This window comes from Danio aesculapii, chromosome 13 (assembly GCF_903798145.1).
Source record: "Danio aesculapii chromosome 13, fDanAes4.1, whole genome shotgun sequence".
NCBI lineage: Eukaryota > Metazoa > Chordata > Actinopteri > Cypriniformes > Danionidae > Danio > Danio aesculapii.
The window spans coordinates 10688711-10704732 of record NC_079447.1 but is presented as its reverse complement, the minus strand read 5'-3'; the positions used below and the strand labels follow the sequence as shown (position 1 = coordinate 10704732).

General features: G+C 38.3%; 1 protein-coding gene across 1 annotated transcript; it reads right to left on the bottom strand.

Moving 5' to 3' along the window:
* Nucleotides 1-2374: 2374 nt before the first annotated feature.
* Nucleotides 2375-10944, bottom strand: LOC130240085 (androgen-dependent TFPI-regulating protein). The gene is made up of 6 exons (XM_056471499.1): nt 9575-10944; nt 9367-9498; nt 7181-7282; nt 6952-7067; nt 4224-4375; nt 2375-4096 (listed from the first exon to the last, which is right to left on the bottom strand). The coding sequence occupies exons 1-6, from the start codon at nt 9764-9766 to the stop codon at nt 4062-4064; spliced, it is 729 nt and encodes a 242-aa protein (XP_056327474.1). The 5' UTR covers nt 9767-10944; the 3' UTR covers nt 2375-4061.
* Nucleotides 10945-16022: the final 5078 nt, after the last annotated feature.

The following is a 16022-nucleotide window of genomic DNA, read 5'->3' as shown; positions in this document are numbered from 1 at the left end:
GCATATGTTTTACGCAGCAGATGCCCTTCCAGCCACAATCCACTAACAGGAAACATCCATACACTCTCTCATTCACACACACATGCAGACTACGGCCAATTTAGTTTATTCAATTCATCTATAGTGCATGTCTTTCGACTGTAAGGGAAACCAGAGCACCTGTAGGAAACCCACATCAACACGGCGAGAACATGCAAACTCTACTCAGAAATGCCAACTGGCCCAGCCAGGATTTGAACCAGCGACCTTCTTGCTGTGAGCCACAATGCTAACCACTGAGCCACTGTGCCGCCCACCATTAAGTTAATAATAATCCTTTAATAGTCAATAATATGTCCCTGTAAATATCATTAGTCTGAAAATGAACAAGTTATTGGTGTCATACTGCCCCCTAGTCTTTACATAGAAATTGCAGTCAAACAGACAATATATTGAACGTTTACGTCAAAAATGTAGCTGCAGCACGTATTTCCAATTAGCCTGTGTTACATGGATGTCAATAGCTACCGGTTACAACATTGTTTAAAACACATAAGGTTTAGAAACCACTTGAGGGTGAGTAAATGCTGAGTAAGTTTTCTTTTTGTGATAAACTATCTCATAAAGACTGTCTGAAATCGGTCTTGTTTTGACTGTATCGTCTCCAACATAGATTCAATGCAAAGCCGGAAATACCTCTCAAGACAAAAACTTGCTTTACAAAAATAAGGTAGGCTATAGGCTATATATGTGGAAATACCAGTTTTCTTGACTGAGCGACAGACTGAAGTGTTTATTGTTCTTTTATTTTGCTGCAGTGGAGAATGAACGATCAGGAGGTTTACCTCATCATTAAACTCCTGACCGCTGGGCTGGTGGACGCAGACCCGAACACCCTGCACCACATTAAAGAATACAGAGATCTGAGAGGAAGCTCAACCTGAGGGAGGAAATGACAGCAGGAGGATTTTACGAGAGGGAAACCCGAGAGCAGGGGTTTACCTTTACTCAAGAGGAAGAAGGAAGTCCGTCGAATGATCACAAAATGTTTTTTACCGAGAAGTCGGAAACTTCAGGATCATCTGTTCCGGAAGACTTCAGTGAAATGAATAGAAAAGATTGATAATTTTTCATCGATTCTCAAGATCAACAGATATTTTCTGGAGTTAGTAGAAATGATCCACTGTGAATACTCATCACATCCAGTGGGCATTCAAACACTCCTGCACTCATTCAGTTTAATGGTCAGCCAAAGAAAGAAAAAGATCATTCAATTATATATATATATATATATATATATATATATATATATATATATATATATATATATATATATATATATATATATATATATATATATATATATATATATCAGAAATAAAAGTACAAAATCTGTCACTGGGGTAGTTCCTTTTCAAAATAAGCCTACTTACATTTTTGTTCCTAACAGGTACTTAAAGGGAAATATCAATTCCTAAAAAAGTAAAAATAACTGTAACTGTGTACCTTATAGTATACGTTAGAGGTACAAAAGTATACAATAAATGTGACAAAGTTACTTTTATTCAATCAACAAGTTTTGCTTGACTGGAAATGGCACAGGCTACTCCCAAATGATAATAAGACAATGTACATGAGGCATCATTGTGGAAAATAAAAAAATATTTCTCAGCTAATTTACATTTAAACAAAAAATTTAAGTCAGAATTTATTAATAATTTCAGGCTTGACTGTAAATATATGAATATATTTATAATATGATGTGTAAATAGAAGAAAAACACTGAAAGAAAAAAAGATCAGTATATATATATACAGTTGAAGTAAGAATTATTAGCCCTCTTGAATTATAAGCCCCCTCTGTTTATTATTTTCCCCAATTTCTGTTTAACAGAGATTTTTTTCAACACATTTCTAAAAATAATAGTTTTAATAACTCATCTCTAACAACTGATTTATTTTATCTTTGCCATGATTACAGTACATAATATTTCACTAGATATTTTTCAAGACACTTCTATACAGTTTAAAGTGACATTTAAAGGCTTAACTAGTTTAATTAGGTTAACTAGGCAGGTTAGGGTAACTAGGCAAGTTAATGATGGTTTGTTCTGTAGACTATCAAAAAAAAAATAGCTTAAAGGGGTGAATAATATTGACCTTAAAATGGCTTTTAAAAAAAAACTGCTTTTGTTCAAGACGAAATAAAACAAATAAGGCTTTCTCCGGAAGAAAAAATCTTATCAGACATACTGTGAAAATTTCCTTGCTCTGTTAAACATAATTTGGGAAATATTTAAAAAAGACAAAATATTCTATTTTATATACAAATTAATCAAACCTACTTATTCTGATTTATTATTATTATTAATATTATTCTTAATATTTATAAAAGAAAAGAATAAGTGATGATACAAAATGTTAAACACTACTTTCTGAACTGTTAAAAATCCAACTTAAAAAAAAATTGAAATGACTTGTTTTTTTAAACAGCTCATTTACACAGACTCGTTGCTGAGTCTTGTTTTCCCCTGTGAAGCATTACAAAGCATTTTCCCGTTTGTCCTGCCATGTTTTGATCCTTGTTGTTTTGCCTGCTGTCCTGTTTATAATTCTGTCTAATAAATGTTTTGTTAGCATTTTTCTCTGTTTCATTTTTAATTTTTTTTCAAGTAAACTATGTTTGTTTGTTCTCATAACATTATTTCGTATAATCATTCAGCTTCAGACAATTTAGGTCAGTGCAACTGATGTTTTCAAAAGTTGAGTACACAAGAAAAAACAAAAGGAAATAAGGATTATGTTTTTTTTTGTTCACTTAACTTCAGGCATTCCAGTTCTGCAGACAAAAAAATGTTCAGCTTAAAAAGTTTTGTTACAGAGTAGTTCATCTCTCCAGAAAACGAAAAATCTTATGTTAACCCAACTAAAAAAATTTTGTATTACTGACTAATAATTTTAGGTCAGTGCAGCTGATGTTTTCAAAAGCTGAGTGAACAAGAAAAAGCAAAAGGAAATATAGGATATGTTTTGTTGTTGTTGTTTTTGTACTGGCTTAAAATGTTTACAGTGTGGCAAATGGTAAAACCTTGTGGTCTGAAGGATATTGGTAAAGTATGAAAAATGTAAAATGGCAAGTAATCAGTAATATGGGGGTATTTTAATGTCAACAACCTTTGGGGGTTAACAATATAACAAATATAACAATAGTGTTATAATAAATCACTTTTAAGTGTGTGTCTTCTGTAAATCATGGTAAAAAATGTATGATAGACATTATTATAGTCAGAAAAATATGAAAGAGATAAAAAGATAACACCTTTTGATGGTATTAAACAAGTTCAATAAATGTTAGAGAACATCAGTTTCATTATCAGTTGTAAAGATGCACAATGTAGATTTATATTAGCAGAAGTGGAATGGTTTCTGAAAATAATATACAAAAAGGTGTATAAATAATATGTATATATATTATTCAGATCATATAAATGTGATTTCAAAAAATTAGATTTGCTGTTTGTTCAAACTACGGTAACACTTTATTTTGATGGTTCATTTGAGTATAAGTAGACTGTCTGCTTAATATCTGTTGATTCTGCTCCTTCAACAGACATTTAACTGACTATAAGAGACTTTGCAAGTACATGTTAACTTACACTAACACTAACTCTAAACCCTAACTCCAACCCCAACCTAACAGTCTACCTATAATCTAATGAGAATTAGTTGGCATGTAGATGCAATGTAACTTAAATTCTACAAACGGACCATCAAAATAAAGTGTGACCAAACTACTTATTTAAAATGAGCTGAAACAACACAATTCTTGAGCTTTTTTTTGGGACAACGTAACTGCTTTATGTTCAATCCACTTAAATTAATAAAAATTCATGAGCTAACATAATTCCTTCATGTTGTTTTCACTAATCGATTGTGTGTAGCCCAGCATTCTTAACAGTGTATAGATGCATTTTCAGATCACCAGTAACTGGTTCACATCAGATATTCACATCAGACATGCACCTGAAGATATTTACAGTAAAACACATGTCAAGTTTGATCTCTAAAGCACTTCCGTCTGACTCATCGTGAGCTTGGACATTTCAGATGTTTTTTCCCTGTGAGAGTAAAAAGATATAAAAATATTCATTTTTGGCATGAGGAAGCATTTATATAAAGCAGCATCGTCATCATTCTCAGATATGTCAAAAGATAAACATATATTATTATGAAAATAAGACTCACCCCAAATTTTATAGTTCAAGGCTTGTCCCAGTAAAAACAGCAGTGTTACAACAAGCATGTTATGGAAGAAGAAGATGGCCAATCCTGAGTGGCTGAAGAGCCCCAGTAAAGGATAAACCCAGATTCCCACTGTACAATACACCCAGATCACCCTAAAGCAGAAGAAAGGCGCAATACTTTAATCTAACGGTCTGGAATTTTTCATTAGTTGAGAATAAATCAGTTCCTCCTGGATTTTACAGGGATTTTTTTCATATATTTCCTAAAATTATGTGATGATACTTATTTGTACTTATGGGTTCTCTTTTAAACCTAAATATGTTAAATAAATTAGACTTTACATTATTCCTGGTCAATGGTCTTTGCTTTTTGTGTTTTTTTTTTTTGTAGAATAGAAGATGATTTCGTAGCCTTGCACTTGTACATGTGTGATGACATTAAATTGAATCTAATCTAATCTAATCTAATGAGACTCCTCATTAAACCTAGAGGTGTCATATTTAATTTAATTTATTTATTGAATTTATTGTTACAGGTCTATCATGTATTGTGGAGCCGTGTCAGGTTTAGAGTTTGTAACACTTTGATCAAAAACTACGGCAATATTTTGCTGAGAAAATACAGAAAAATCTGGATACACGTTTCTTTACAGTGACGTTTTACAGTGTAACTATTCATTTAACAACTGAGTAATATTAATTAATTAATTACATGTACTTTAGGGTTTAGTTTAAGGTTTAGGGTTAGTTACATGTAATTATGCATGATTCATTGAAATTACTATAAGGAACATGTTTAACTGTCACCTTAAATTAAAGTGATACCAACAATCTTACAAATATTTTCTTTTTTTTTTATCTCATGGACCACTGAACTCAAACTCCTCAAGAGACAGTAGATAAACACACCAGTAATTGATAACTAACTTTCCCAAAATTATGCCTGAACTCAATTAAGCAGAAACACACTAATTAACGATTAACTTGACATTAAGGGCACATTAGAACTCATAGGACAGTAAATCCTTTAAGGTAATTATTTATTTTTAACTTACCAGCGAACCGTGATATTGTAGTGTAGTATTTCACTTGGGTATATTTCAGTCATTCAGCATCTATTAGGTTAACTGAACATCATGAAGTTATATCTGTGCTTAATTACTGCTGCTTATACTGCTGAAGCAGATTAGTTTGTTTTTTGTAGTATGTAACTAATATATATATATTGAATGAAATGAAAACGTGCATGATCCATTGTAGAATAATATATATCAAAGTTTCACAAGTGGTGAATTAGTGATCCAGGATTTTGACGTCTCAGGCACAGATGCAGAACTCAAACCTTTAGAACTAGCAGGTTTAACATGTTAGATGTTTTTTGGCATTAATAATACTGTCTTGCTATGTGAATTGGGTAAAACAATTAATTAATTCACTCGGTTTTGGCACTTAACCCTCAAGTTCTTGTTAACTTTTCCCCCTTTTAAGCTCCTTATAAAACTTTTCAAATTTAATGAAAAGGCTCTTCTAGCATGACAACTTGTTTTGTTCATAGTTTCTCCCCTCAGAATGTGAAATTATGGAAAAATAAAATGATTCCAGGAAAAATATTTGTGATATGCTATAGATTCAGAGCTGAAAGTACATTCTCATGATTTCATAGGGGGGTTTTGTGGGATTTTCTAACAGAAAATATTAACTAGAAAAAGGAAAAGCTCTTCCTTAAAAGCCCCGAAAAAGTTAAATGAATACACTTAAAGGTTTTAAATGTATCACTTCTGACTTCAGCATGCAGAGTTCACATAAACTGTGCATTTTTTTCTTAATTTCTCCTTTTAAAGTATCTGATTTAAAATATCCTGTGTGACATCTGTGTCTAGTTATGTCATTGTTATTATGCAACTAACCTAAAACATATAGTACATGTAATCAATTCATATTACTCAGTATAATAAAAAAGAATAATGCAGAATTTTTATCAAGAATATCAAGAAACAACATCAACAACATTCTGACTGTAAGACACTAAAAATGATCAGCAACAAAAGTGTTGATGTTCTTTTGTAGCTGTATTGTATTTAAGAAAGAGTTATATTTATATATTTATATTATATATATATATATATATATATATATATATATATATATATATATATATATATATATATATATATATATACATACATATATATACATACATACATATATTTATATATACATATATTTATATATACATATATTTATATATACATATATTTATTTATATATATATATATATATATATATATATATATATATATATATATATATATATATATATATATATATGTATATATATATATATACATATATATATATATATATACATATATATATATATATATACATATATTTATACATATATTTATATATATACATATATATACATATATATATATATATATATATATATATATATATATATATATATATATATATATATATATATATATATATATATATATATATATATATATATATATATATATTCATTTTCTTTTCGGCTGTGTCCCATTATTAATCAGGGGTCACCACAGCGGAATGACTTTGTTTAACTATTGTTTGAGAACTACTGTATTATGAATAACACATTTTTATGATATCATATTTTGAAAAATAAAAAAATCTATAAAAACACATAACTGGCTCTGTCATACACAGATTACAGAAGGAGCACAAATCATACTCACCATCCTAAATAAGCGAGACCAACCACTCCTAAAGCCGCTAAACCATTTTTAGTTTTGGGGAAGACATGAGGCTCCAGCAGGAGCTCACCAAACAAGATTGGCAGAACAAGTGTGTGCTGTGAATCAAACATGTACAATGTGACTGGTTTAGCAAACAGATCTTAAAAAAATCTATCTATTTGATCATTTAATTGACATAAAAAAAACTTATCATGTATAGAGTACAAACCATAGCATGATTCAGCCATGGAGGGAAGAAGTTGTCTATTGAAGCGGGATAGACCAGCTGTCGGTCATAGGCGAAAATCAGCCAAAACAGCAGCACTACAAACTTAAGACAAAAAACAACTTAATAATTAAAGTTAATTAGACTATTTATAATGTCAAACATTTATTGTAATCATTAATACTTTAAAATTATGTTATTACCAGTAATAACCAATAGATGGCGTACTGTCATTATTTCAAAACATCATTTCCTTTCAACCCATTCTGTTGAAACTAAACATTGTGCAATACATAGGCATGTATCAGTGAGTAACAAATGCATTTGTAGCAGGTTCTCATCCTTTTATTTAATGACATTGTTATTAATATATATTTTTAAAAGTTTTATTAATCTCACATTCTTTTATTCTGCTCTCCCACAAAACACTCGTTTTTTGTAGGTCTGCGCACATTGGGACTACACACATATTCCTACAATTAATTTTGATTACTTCTAATTTTGATTGATTTATTTAGATTTCTATTGATGATTTTTATTTCTATCGACCTTGTTTCTTTTCTTTTTCTTTCTTTCTTTACATACACTGTAGTGCCCATGCACCAAAATACATGTATATACATTATACTATTATTATTATTAAATTAATTATATAATTATCATATAATAATAATAATGAATATACATTTTTATTGATACCGACAGTTTGATTAGGGACCGTTAATATCCATGGTAAATTTTCACAAAAGGAGTATATACTGTACATAGAAAATATATATAACGGAGTTGTTAAAATTATTAAAATGCTTTTCAAACTCATTAAAAATAATGAAATTGAATTTTCGCTGAAATGTTCATTATGAAATCCAGAATGGTAACCCATGTTAAACCTATTTTAAGAGTGTTTGAAATTTTTTCAAGAACATGCCACATGTACATGCCACTCCTGTCAGCCAAGAACAGGAAACTGAGGCTACAAATCACACAGGATCACCAAAATTGGACAATAGAAGATTGGAAAAATGTTGCCTGATCTGATGAGTCTCGATTTCTGCTGCGACATTTGAATTGTAGGGTCAGAATTTGGTGTCAATAACATGAATGCATGGATCCATCCTGCCTTGTATCAACGGTTCAGGCTGGTGGTGGTGGTGTAATGGTGTGAGGGTTATTTTCTTGGTACACTTTGGGCCCATTAGTTGAGCATCGTGTCAACACCACAGCCTACCTGAGTATTGTTGCTGACCATGTCCATCCCTTTATGACCACAGTCTACCCATCTTCTGATGGCTACTTCCAGGAGGATAACGCACCATGTCATAAAGCATGAATTATCTCAGACTGATTGCTTGAACATGACAATGAGTTCACTGTACTCAACTGGCCTCCACAGTCACCAGAGCTCAATCCAATAGAGCACTTTTGGGATGTGGTGGAACGGTAGATTTGCATCATGGATGTGCAGCTGACAAATCTGCAGCAACTGTGTGATGCTATCATGTCAACATGGACCAAAATCTCAGGAATATTTTTAGAAGCTTGTTGAATCTATGCCATAAGGGATTAAGGCAGTTCTGAAGGCAAAACGGGGTCTAACCAGATATTAGTAAAGTGTACCTAATAAAGTGGCCGATGAGTGTATTTACAAAAGGTTGTTAAAATTATTCAAATGCTTTTCACACTATAAAAAAATTAAACAGAACCCAGAATGGTGAGCTACACAGTAAAAATGTATATGACCAATTAGTCATGACAACATATGTTTTTAGTTCATTGTAACTTATTAAACTAAGTTAATCATGTTCCAATCTAGTTTTTTAAACTACGCAAACTGTTTAAGTCAGTTGAACACAATATAAGTTCAAAGGATTCATAAGGTTAATTTAATTCAGCTTAAAAAATTAAGGCAACAAGCATTTTGTTACAGTGTAACCTATGTTAAAGCTATTTTATAAGTGTTTGAAAAATTTTCAAGAACATGCCACATGTACAATGTGCAAACTTTAAATCCTCAAACATTAATGATCCTAAACATATTTGAGTTTCAGCACTTGTAGACACATGAACTTAATCAAATCAAACATTCATCAAATAAAAGTTTAGAATTCTAGTCCAATGGCATCGTTTTTTGATTGCCGTTTTTTTTTTTTAATCAATGAAATATTTTCACAGTAAATACCCACACTCACCATTCCCACTGGAAACACAAAGACGGAAAACAGCAAGTCCTTGGAGAGGCAGAGAAGAGACATCTTTGAGCCTTTCCCCACAGGCTGAAGGTCATTCACAGACGCCAGTCCAAAAAACACCATCTGTAAGACCTGACAAACCCCAGTTTACAAAGCAAGCTGTCTTTTCCAACACAAAAACAGAACAAAAACATGCATAGCATCTTACCAGGTTTAAAAATGTGAGGTATTTCCAGGGTCCACCATAAACAAAAATCCCAGGCGGCAGATCTGAAACATCTTTTGCATAAATACACTGAATTATAAAGGCATACCAGCTGAAAGCCGCTATGTGGTAAAATGTCTTCATTACACCAGCCATATTTGCAGTCGAAGTCTGTTGCTGAAATACTACTTTCATTATTGAGATCTCCACTGTTATATCTGCTGTGGGAGACTTTGGGACAAGCCAGGGGAACTAATTCTGATTTATGAAAAAGAAAAGCTTATATTGAGAGATTAGCCTAAATTGACGGGCGGATTTGACATGCCATTACAAAAGTACAAATTCACACAAAGAGCTCAGTGTTTTTTCAAGTGACGTCACATACACTGTACATCATTTTGTAACACAGGATTACATATCACAGACTAAAAAAAGTGTGTTCTGTAATTTGCTTTGGCAAAGATGAATTTAGGCTTAACTGCATGCTTCACATTTTTCTGCAGCATGAGCTATTTAAAGATCACGTCACATAACAGACGTAACACACGTCACACATAAGCACTCTCAAAAGCAAGTAACTCCCAAAGGAAAGCAACTATTTTAAGAATAATTAACTTAAAGATAACAGTTCTGTCATGGTTTAGTATGTCTGAACTGTTGTTTCACATACAATAAAAAGCAACAGGTTGCATAAGGTCAAGGTGCTCCAGGATTGGCCAGTCACCAGACATAAACATTATTGAGCATGTTTGAGGTAAGATGAAGGAGTAGGCCTGTAAGATAAATCCAAATAATCTTGATGAACTCTGGGAGTCCAGCAAGAATGCTTTCTTTGCTTATTTGAGTCATTGCAGAGATGCATAGATGCAGTCCTCAAAGCTCATTGTAGTCATACTGTTATGGAAGCAGACGGACAAGTTAGGTGAGTATATAATGAAAGATGTTTATTACAGCAGAGGAGCAGATAAGGATAACAAAGGGGATGTGACTGTTGTAAGGTTGAGCAGATATTCCTTCTTCGGAGCAGGATGGATGACAGACACTGAGGGAGACCGAATGCACACACCAGAGGGCTTGCGGGGAAGACAGACTGAAGACACACTCAATACAGATAGGACACCGGGAACACTGGACAGACTGGAACAAAACAGAGAGCAGGTAAGTTCAAGAGATTAGATCAATGTGATAGTGACTACCAGGAGGTACTCGCTATGAGTCCGCTTCGTGGGAACGAGACCGGACACTGACTGAAGTGAGGTGTGTGCTTATATAGTGAATGGAAGTGATTGGGTGCAGCTGTGCGTGGTTAATACTCAGGTGACGGTGATCGTTGCGTGATGCTGGTGGAAGAGCCTGGCCAATCCGTGACATTACCCCCCCTCCCCAGGGCCCGCTCCTGAGGGCCTAGACCATCGACGCCGTGGTGGTCTACCTCGTCCACGAGGTGCTGGGAACTCGGGGTGATTGGAGTGGAACTCCTCCATGAGTGCGGGATCTAATATATCGGATCTGGGGACCCATGACCTCTCTTCTGGACCGTATCCTTCCCAGTCTACGAGGTATTCCAGATGACCACCACGACGTCGGGACCGTAGAATGTCCTTGACCTTGTATATGGACCCTTCTTCTGAAATCAGTGGGAGAGGGGGTTCCTCTTCATGGCCAGGCTCTGTGGAGGGAATCAGAGGGTCGTGAAAGGGTTTGAGGAGTGACACGTGGAATGTGGGGTGAATTCTGTATTGTGGTGGTAGCTGTAACTTATAGGTGACTGGGTTGACCTGTTCCAGGATGGTGAAGGGACCAACAAATCTGGGACTAAGTTTTCGGGAGGGCAGTCGCAAGCGGATGTCTCTGGTGGAGAGCCAAACTTTCTGCCCCGGAGCATAGGCAGGTCAAGGAATCCTCTTCTTGTCTGACACCTCCTTGGCTCGGCGAACTGCCCTCTGAAGATGGTGATGAGCATCGTCCCAGACCCTCTCGCTCTCCCGGAACCAGTAATCCACTGCGGGGACGTCAGAAGGTTCGCCATCCCAGGGAAAGAGTGGAGGTTGGAAGCCCAGAATACACTGGAATGGCGTAAGTCCGGTGGTAGGTTGCCGCAGGGAATTCTGGGCGTATTCCGCCCAGCCCAGAAACTGGCTCCAGGAGTTCTGATGACCGTGACAGAAGGTCCTGAGGAACCGCCCCACTTCTTGAATTTTCCTCTCAGTCTGGCCGTTGGTCTGTGGGTGATAGCCAGACGAGAGGCTGACGGTCACACCTAGGAGTCTAAAAAAGGCTTTCCATAGTCTGGAGATGAATTGGGGTCCTCGGTCCGAGACTATGTCTTCAGGTAGCCCAAAACATCGAAAGACATGGTTAAATAGGTTTTCAGCAGTTTCTAGGGCTGTGGGTAGACCCTTCAGAGCAATCAGACGACAGAATTTGGAGAATCGATCTACAATGACTAAAATGCAAGTATTACCTTCAGACGATGGGAGGTCTGTCATGAAGTCAACTCCTAGGTGTGACCAGGGGCGGTTTGGGATGGGCAAGGGATGGAGTTTTCCTGCAGGTAGATGACGAGGACTCTTTGACATGGCACATTCTCTACAGCCTTGGATGTATCTCCTCACATCCCTCGCCATGTTCGGCCACCAGAAGCGTTGGGATAGCAGCGAGAGGGTGTTGTTGGCCCCGGGATGCCCTGTGCCCAGAGAGGTATGACTGGAGTGAATGAGATCTACCCGTTGATTTTCAGGGATGAATCGTCTATTGGGGGGACAGCCCGGCGGAGTTCTGGACTCTGGGGTGGCGACAACTGTTGGAGCAGACCAGGTGATGGGACAGACAGTGATCTGATCTGGGAGAATGTTGGCCGGGGTCTCACTTGTTTCCTGTTGGTCATGGATTCTGGAGAGTGCATCCGCCCGGATGTTCTTGGATCCTGGTCGATATGATATGGAGAACTGAAATCTGGAGAAGAATAAGGACCACCGGGCTTGACGAGGACAGAGTCTTTTCGCTTCTTTAAGGTACTGTAAGTTTTTATGGTCGGTAATCACCTGGAATGGGTGTTTAGCTCCCTCCAACCAGTGTCGCCACTCCTCCAGGGCGAGCTTGATGGCTAGAAGTTCACGGTTCCCGATGTCATAGTTCTTTTCCGCCGGGCTGAGCTTACGGGAGAAGTAGGCGCATGGATGGAGTAGTGAGGGATTACCATGGAGCTGGGACAAGATGGCTCCTACTCCGGTGGTCGATGCATCCACCTCGACCACGAAAGGTAAGTCGGGATTGGGGTGAGTCAGGAGTGGAGCCTGCGTGAAGGACTTCTTGAGTCTTTGGAAGGCTGCGGCCGCTTCGGGTGACCAGGATAGTGTTTTGGGTTGATTCTTTAGGAGGTTGGTAAGTGGAGCGGTGATAAGACTGTAGTTGTTGATGAAACGGCGATAGAAATTGGCAAACCCTAGGAATCGTTGGAGTTCTTTGATGGTTTTTGGTTCAGGCCAGGAGATGACGGAAGTGACCTTCCCCTCGTCCATGCGAACCCCTTTTCGGTCAATGATGTATCCGAGGAACTGGACAGATGGTAAGTGAAATGAGCACTTCTCAGCCTTGAGGTACAGTTTATGGTTCCGTAGGGTTTGTAGGACCTCCGCAACGTGGTGGCGATGTTCGGCCTCACTCCGGGAGTAAATCAGGATATCATCAATATAGACAATGACGGAGATATGGAGGAACTCCCGGAGGACTTCGTGTATGAAGTTCTGGAATACGGAGGGGGCGTTGACCAGACCATAGGGCATGACCAGATATTCGTAGTGTCCAGTAGGGGTCACAAACGCCGTCTTCCATTCGTCCCCCTCGCGTATTCGTACCAGATTGTAGGCGCTGCGGAGGTCCAACTTAGTGAATATCCTGGCGGATCGGAGTTGTTCCAGGGCCGCAGGGACGAGAGGAAGTGGGTATCTGAATTTGATGGTTCCTTGGTTCAGGACTCGATAATCAATACATGGCCGCAGCCCTCCGTCCCTCTTGGCCACGAAGAAGAAGCTTGAGGCTGCGGGTGACGTGGACTGGCGAATATACCCCTGACTCAGAGCCTCCTGAATGTACTCCTCCATGGCCTTAGTTTCTGGAAGGGACAACGGGTAGATCCTACCTCTGGGCATAGGAGCATCAGGAAGCAGGTCAATGGCGCAGTCCCATGGCCGATGTGGAGGTAGCTGGGAAGCTCTCTTGGGGCAAAATACGTCCTCGTATGAGGAGTAGATCTTCGGGATCTGGATGGATCGTTTCTCAACTGGACTTTCGACAGACGTGACGTAGACATTTATGGGTTTCTGGATCTGCAAGGGTAGGTCGGGAAAACAGCTGGAGACGCATTCTTTACCCCATTTTTTGATTTCTCCGGTGCCCCAAGAGAGGATGGGATCGTGCTTCACCAGCCACGGGCGCCCTAGGATGATGTCCATTGATGCTCCCTCCAGAACCAGAAATTGAATTTCTTCCTTATGAAGTAATCCTACTCTGAGGGTGACGGGTTCACATTTACGATGGATACGTGCCTGGGAATGGATATCGGTGGTTATAGGTTGAATCTGGTAGACGTACGTCGAGGCTTCGGTGTGGAGCTGGAGGCGGCGACAGAGGGCGTGCGAGATGAAATTTCCGGCTGACCCGGAGTCGATGAGGGCCGTGACTGAAATAGAGACAGAATGGGCAGTTAACTGAACATTGGTGGTGAGAGGGTGCATTTTTTCAACGGGAGAACTGAACACACTCACCAATGAACGTACTGGACGAATGGGACAGTCCAGCCTGACATGTCCTTCGGCACCACAGTACATACACAGACCCCGGGTCAGCCTCCTCTGTCGCTCAGTAATCGTAAGTCTACCAGATTCGACGATCATAGGTTCTGGTTCTGGAGGGACGACTGGCTCTGGCGGACGAAGGAGTGCTTGTGAGTTTGATGGGAGATCATGCTGGTAGACCTTCAGACGATCAGAACATCGAAGTGAGTGTTGGATGAATTTTTCCAACCCCATGGTATCGTCGAGGGCTGCCAGCTGTAACCTCAGGTTGGGCTCCAATCCGAGCCGGTAAGTGGTTAGGAGAGATCGCTCATTCCATCCACTAGCAGCAGCCAGAGTACGAAACCGGAGCGCATAGTCCTGGGTGGACATGGCTCCCTGCTTCAGATGATACAATTGTTCTCCGGCTGCTACTTCTCCATCTGCGCGACCAAAGACCTCCTTGAAATATGTGGTAAAGTTATGAATGGAATTGGTTACCGGCCCAGCTTGCTGCCAGATGGTCTCAGCCCACCGGAGAGCCGACCCAGAGAGAAGGGAGATGATGAATGCAATTTTGGACCGATCAGTGGGGTATAAATCTGGTTGCATTGTGAATATCAGAGAACATTGTAATAGAAAGCCATTGCACTCCTCCGCCCCGCCAGAGTAGGGCGCTGGTCGAGCCATGGGACTGGATGAGTGGGTGGACGGTGAAGAAGTGCTCGGTGCTGGTGGTGCTTCGGGAAGTGGAGTAGCTGGCATTAAAACTCTCTTCAGGGAGTCCACCAACTCCTGAATGGGATCGGGAGTGCTCATGCTGTATTGGTGTAGGTCCGGTCTTCTGTTATGGAAGCAGACGGACAAGTTAGGTGAGTATATAATGAAAGATGTTTATTACAGCAGAGGAGCAGATAAGGATAACAAAGGGGATGTGACTGTTGTAAGGTTGAGCAGATATTCCTTCTTCGGAGCAGGATGGATGACAGACACTGAGGGAGACCGAATGCACACACCAGAGGGCTTGCGGGGAAGACAGACTGAAGACACACTCAATACAGACAGGACACCGGGAACACTGGACAGACTGGAACAAAACAGAGAGCAGGTAAGTTCAAGAGATTAGATCAATGTGATAGTGACTACCAGGAGGTACTCGCTATGAGTCCGCTTCGTGGGAACGAGACCGGACACTGACTGAAGTGAGGTGTGTGCTTATATAGTGAATGGAAGTGATTGGGTGCAGCTGTGCGTGGTTAATACTCAGGTGACGGTGATCGTTGCGTGATGCTGGTGGAAGAGCCTGGCCAATCCGTGACACATACACAATATTCATTCTTTTTCCCACTGCACCATGACTTTATATTCTATACTGTACATTATTTCTGTTACGTGACAAGACTTTTGTCTAAGCAAAGTCAGACCTTACTGTCCTAATTAAATAATAAAAAACCCAGGCCTGATCATATTTAATTTTGGTAAAATAAGCTTAATCTAGAGGCCTTTGCCTTTCATATAATCCACATCTGATACTGAATGATCAACTAGAAGTCATTATTTGTTGTTGCTACAACTTGGATAAGCGACAAGACTTTTTTCAGGTAGTGTAAATATCCATAATGATAACGAATGGAATGATTGCACATTTAAAAAAGTCTCTGACTGTAAATCTGTTT

What these genes read in the sequence shown, in the direction of transcription:
- LOC130240085 (XM_056471499.1), bottom strand. Translation starts at nt 9,766, where the DNA reads ATGAAAGTAGTATTTCAGCAACAGACTTCGACTGCAAATATGGCTGGT. An exon ending in ACCTCACATTTTTAAACCTG is followed by an intron (nt 9,499 to 9,574) that starts GTAAGATGCTAT and finishes GGGGTTTGTCAG; the next exon opens with GTCTTACAGATGGTGTTTTT. An exon ending in GGTCTCGCTTATTTAGGATG is followed by an intron (nt 4,376 to 6,951) that starts GTGAGTATGATT and finishes CTTCTGCTTTAG; the next exon opens with GGTGATCTGGGTGTATTGTA.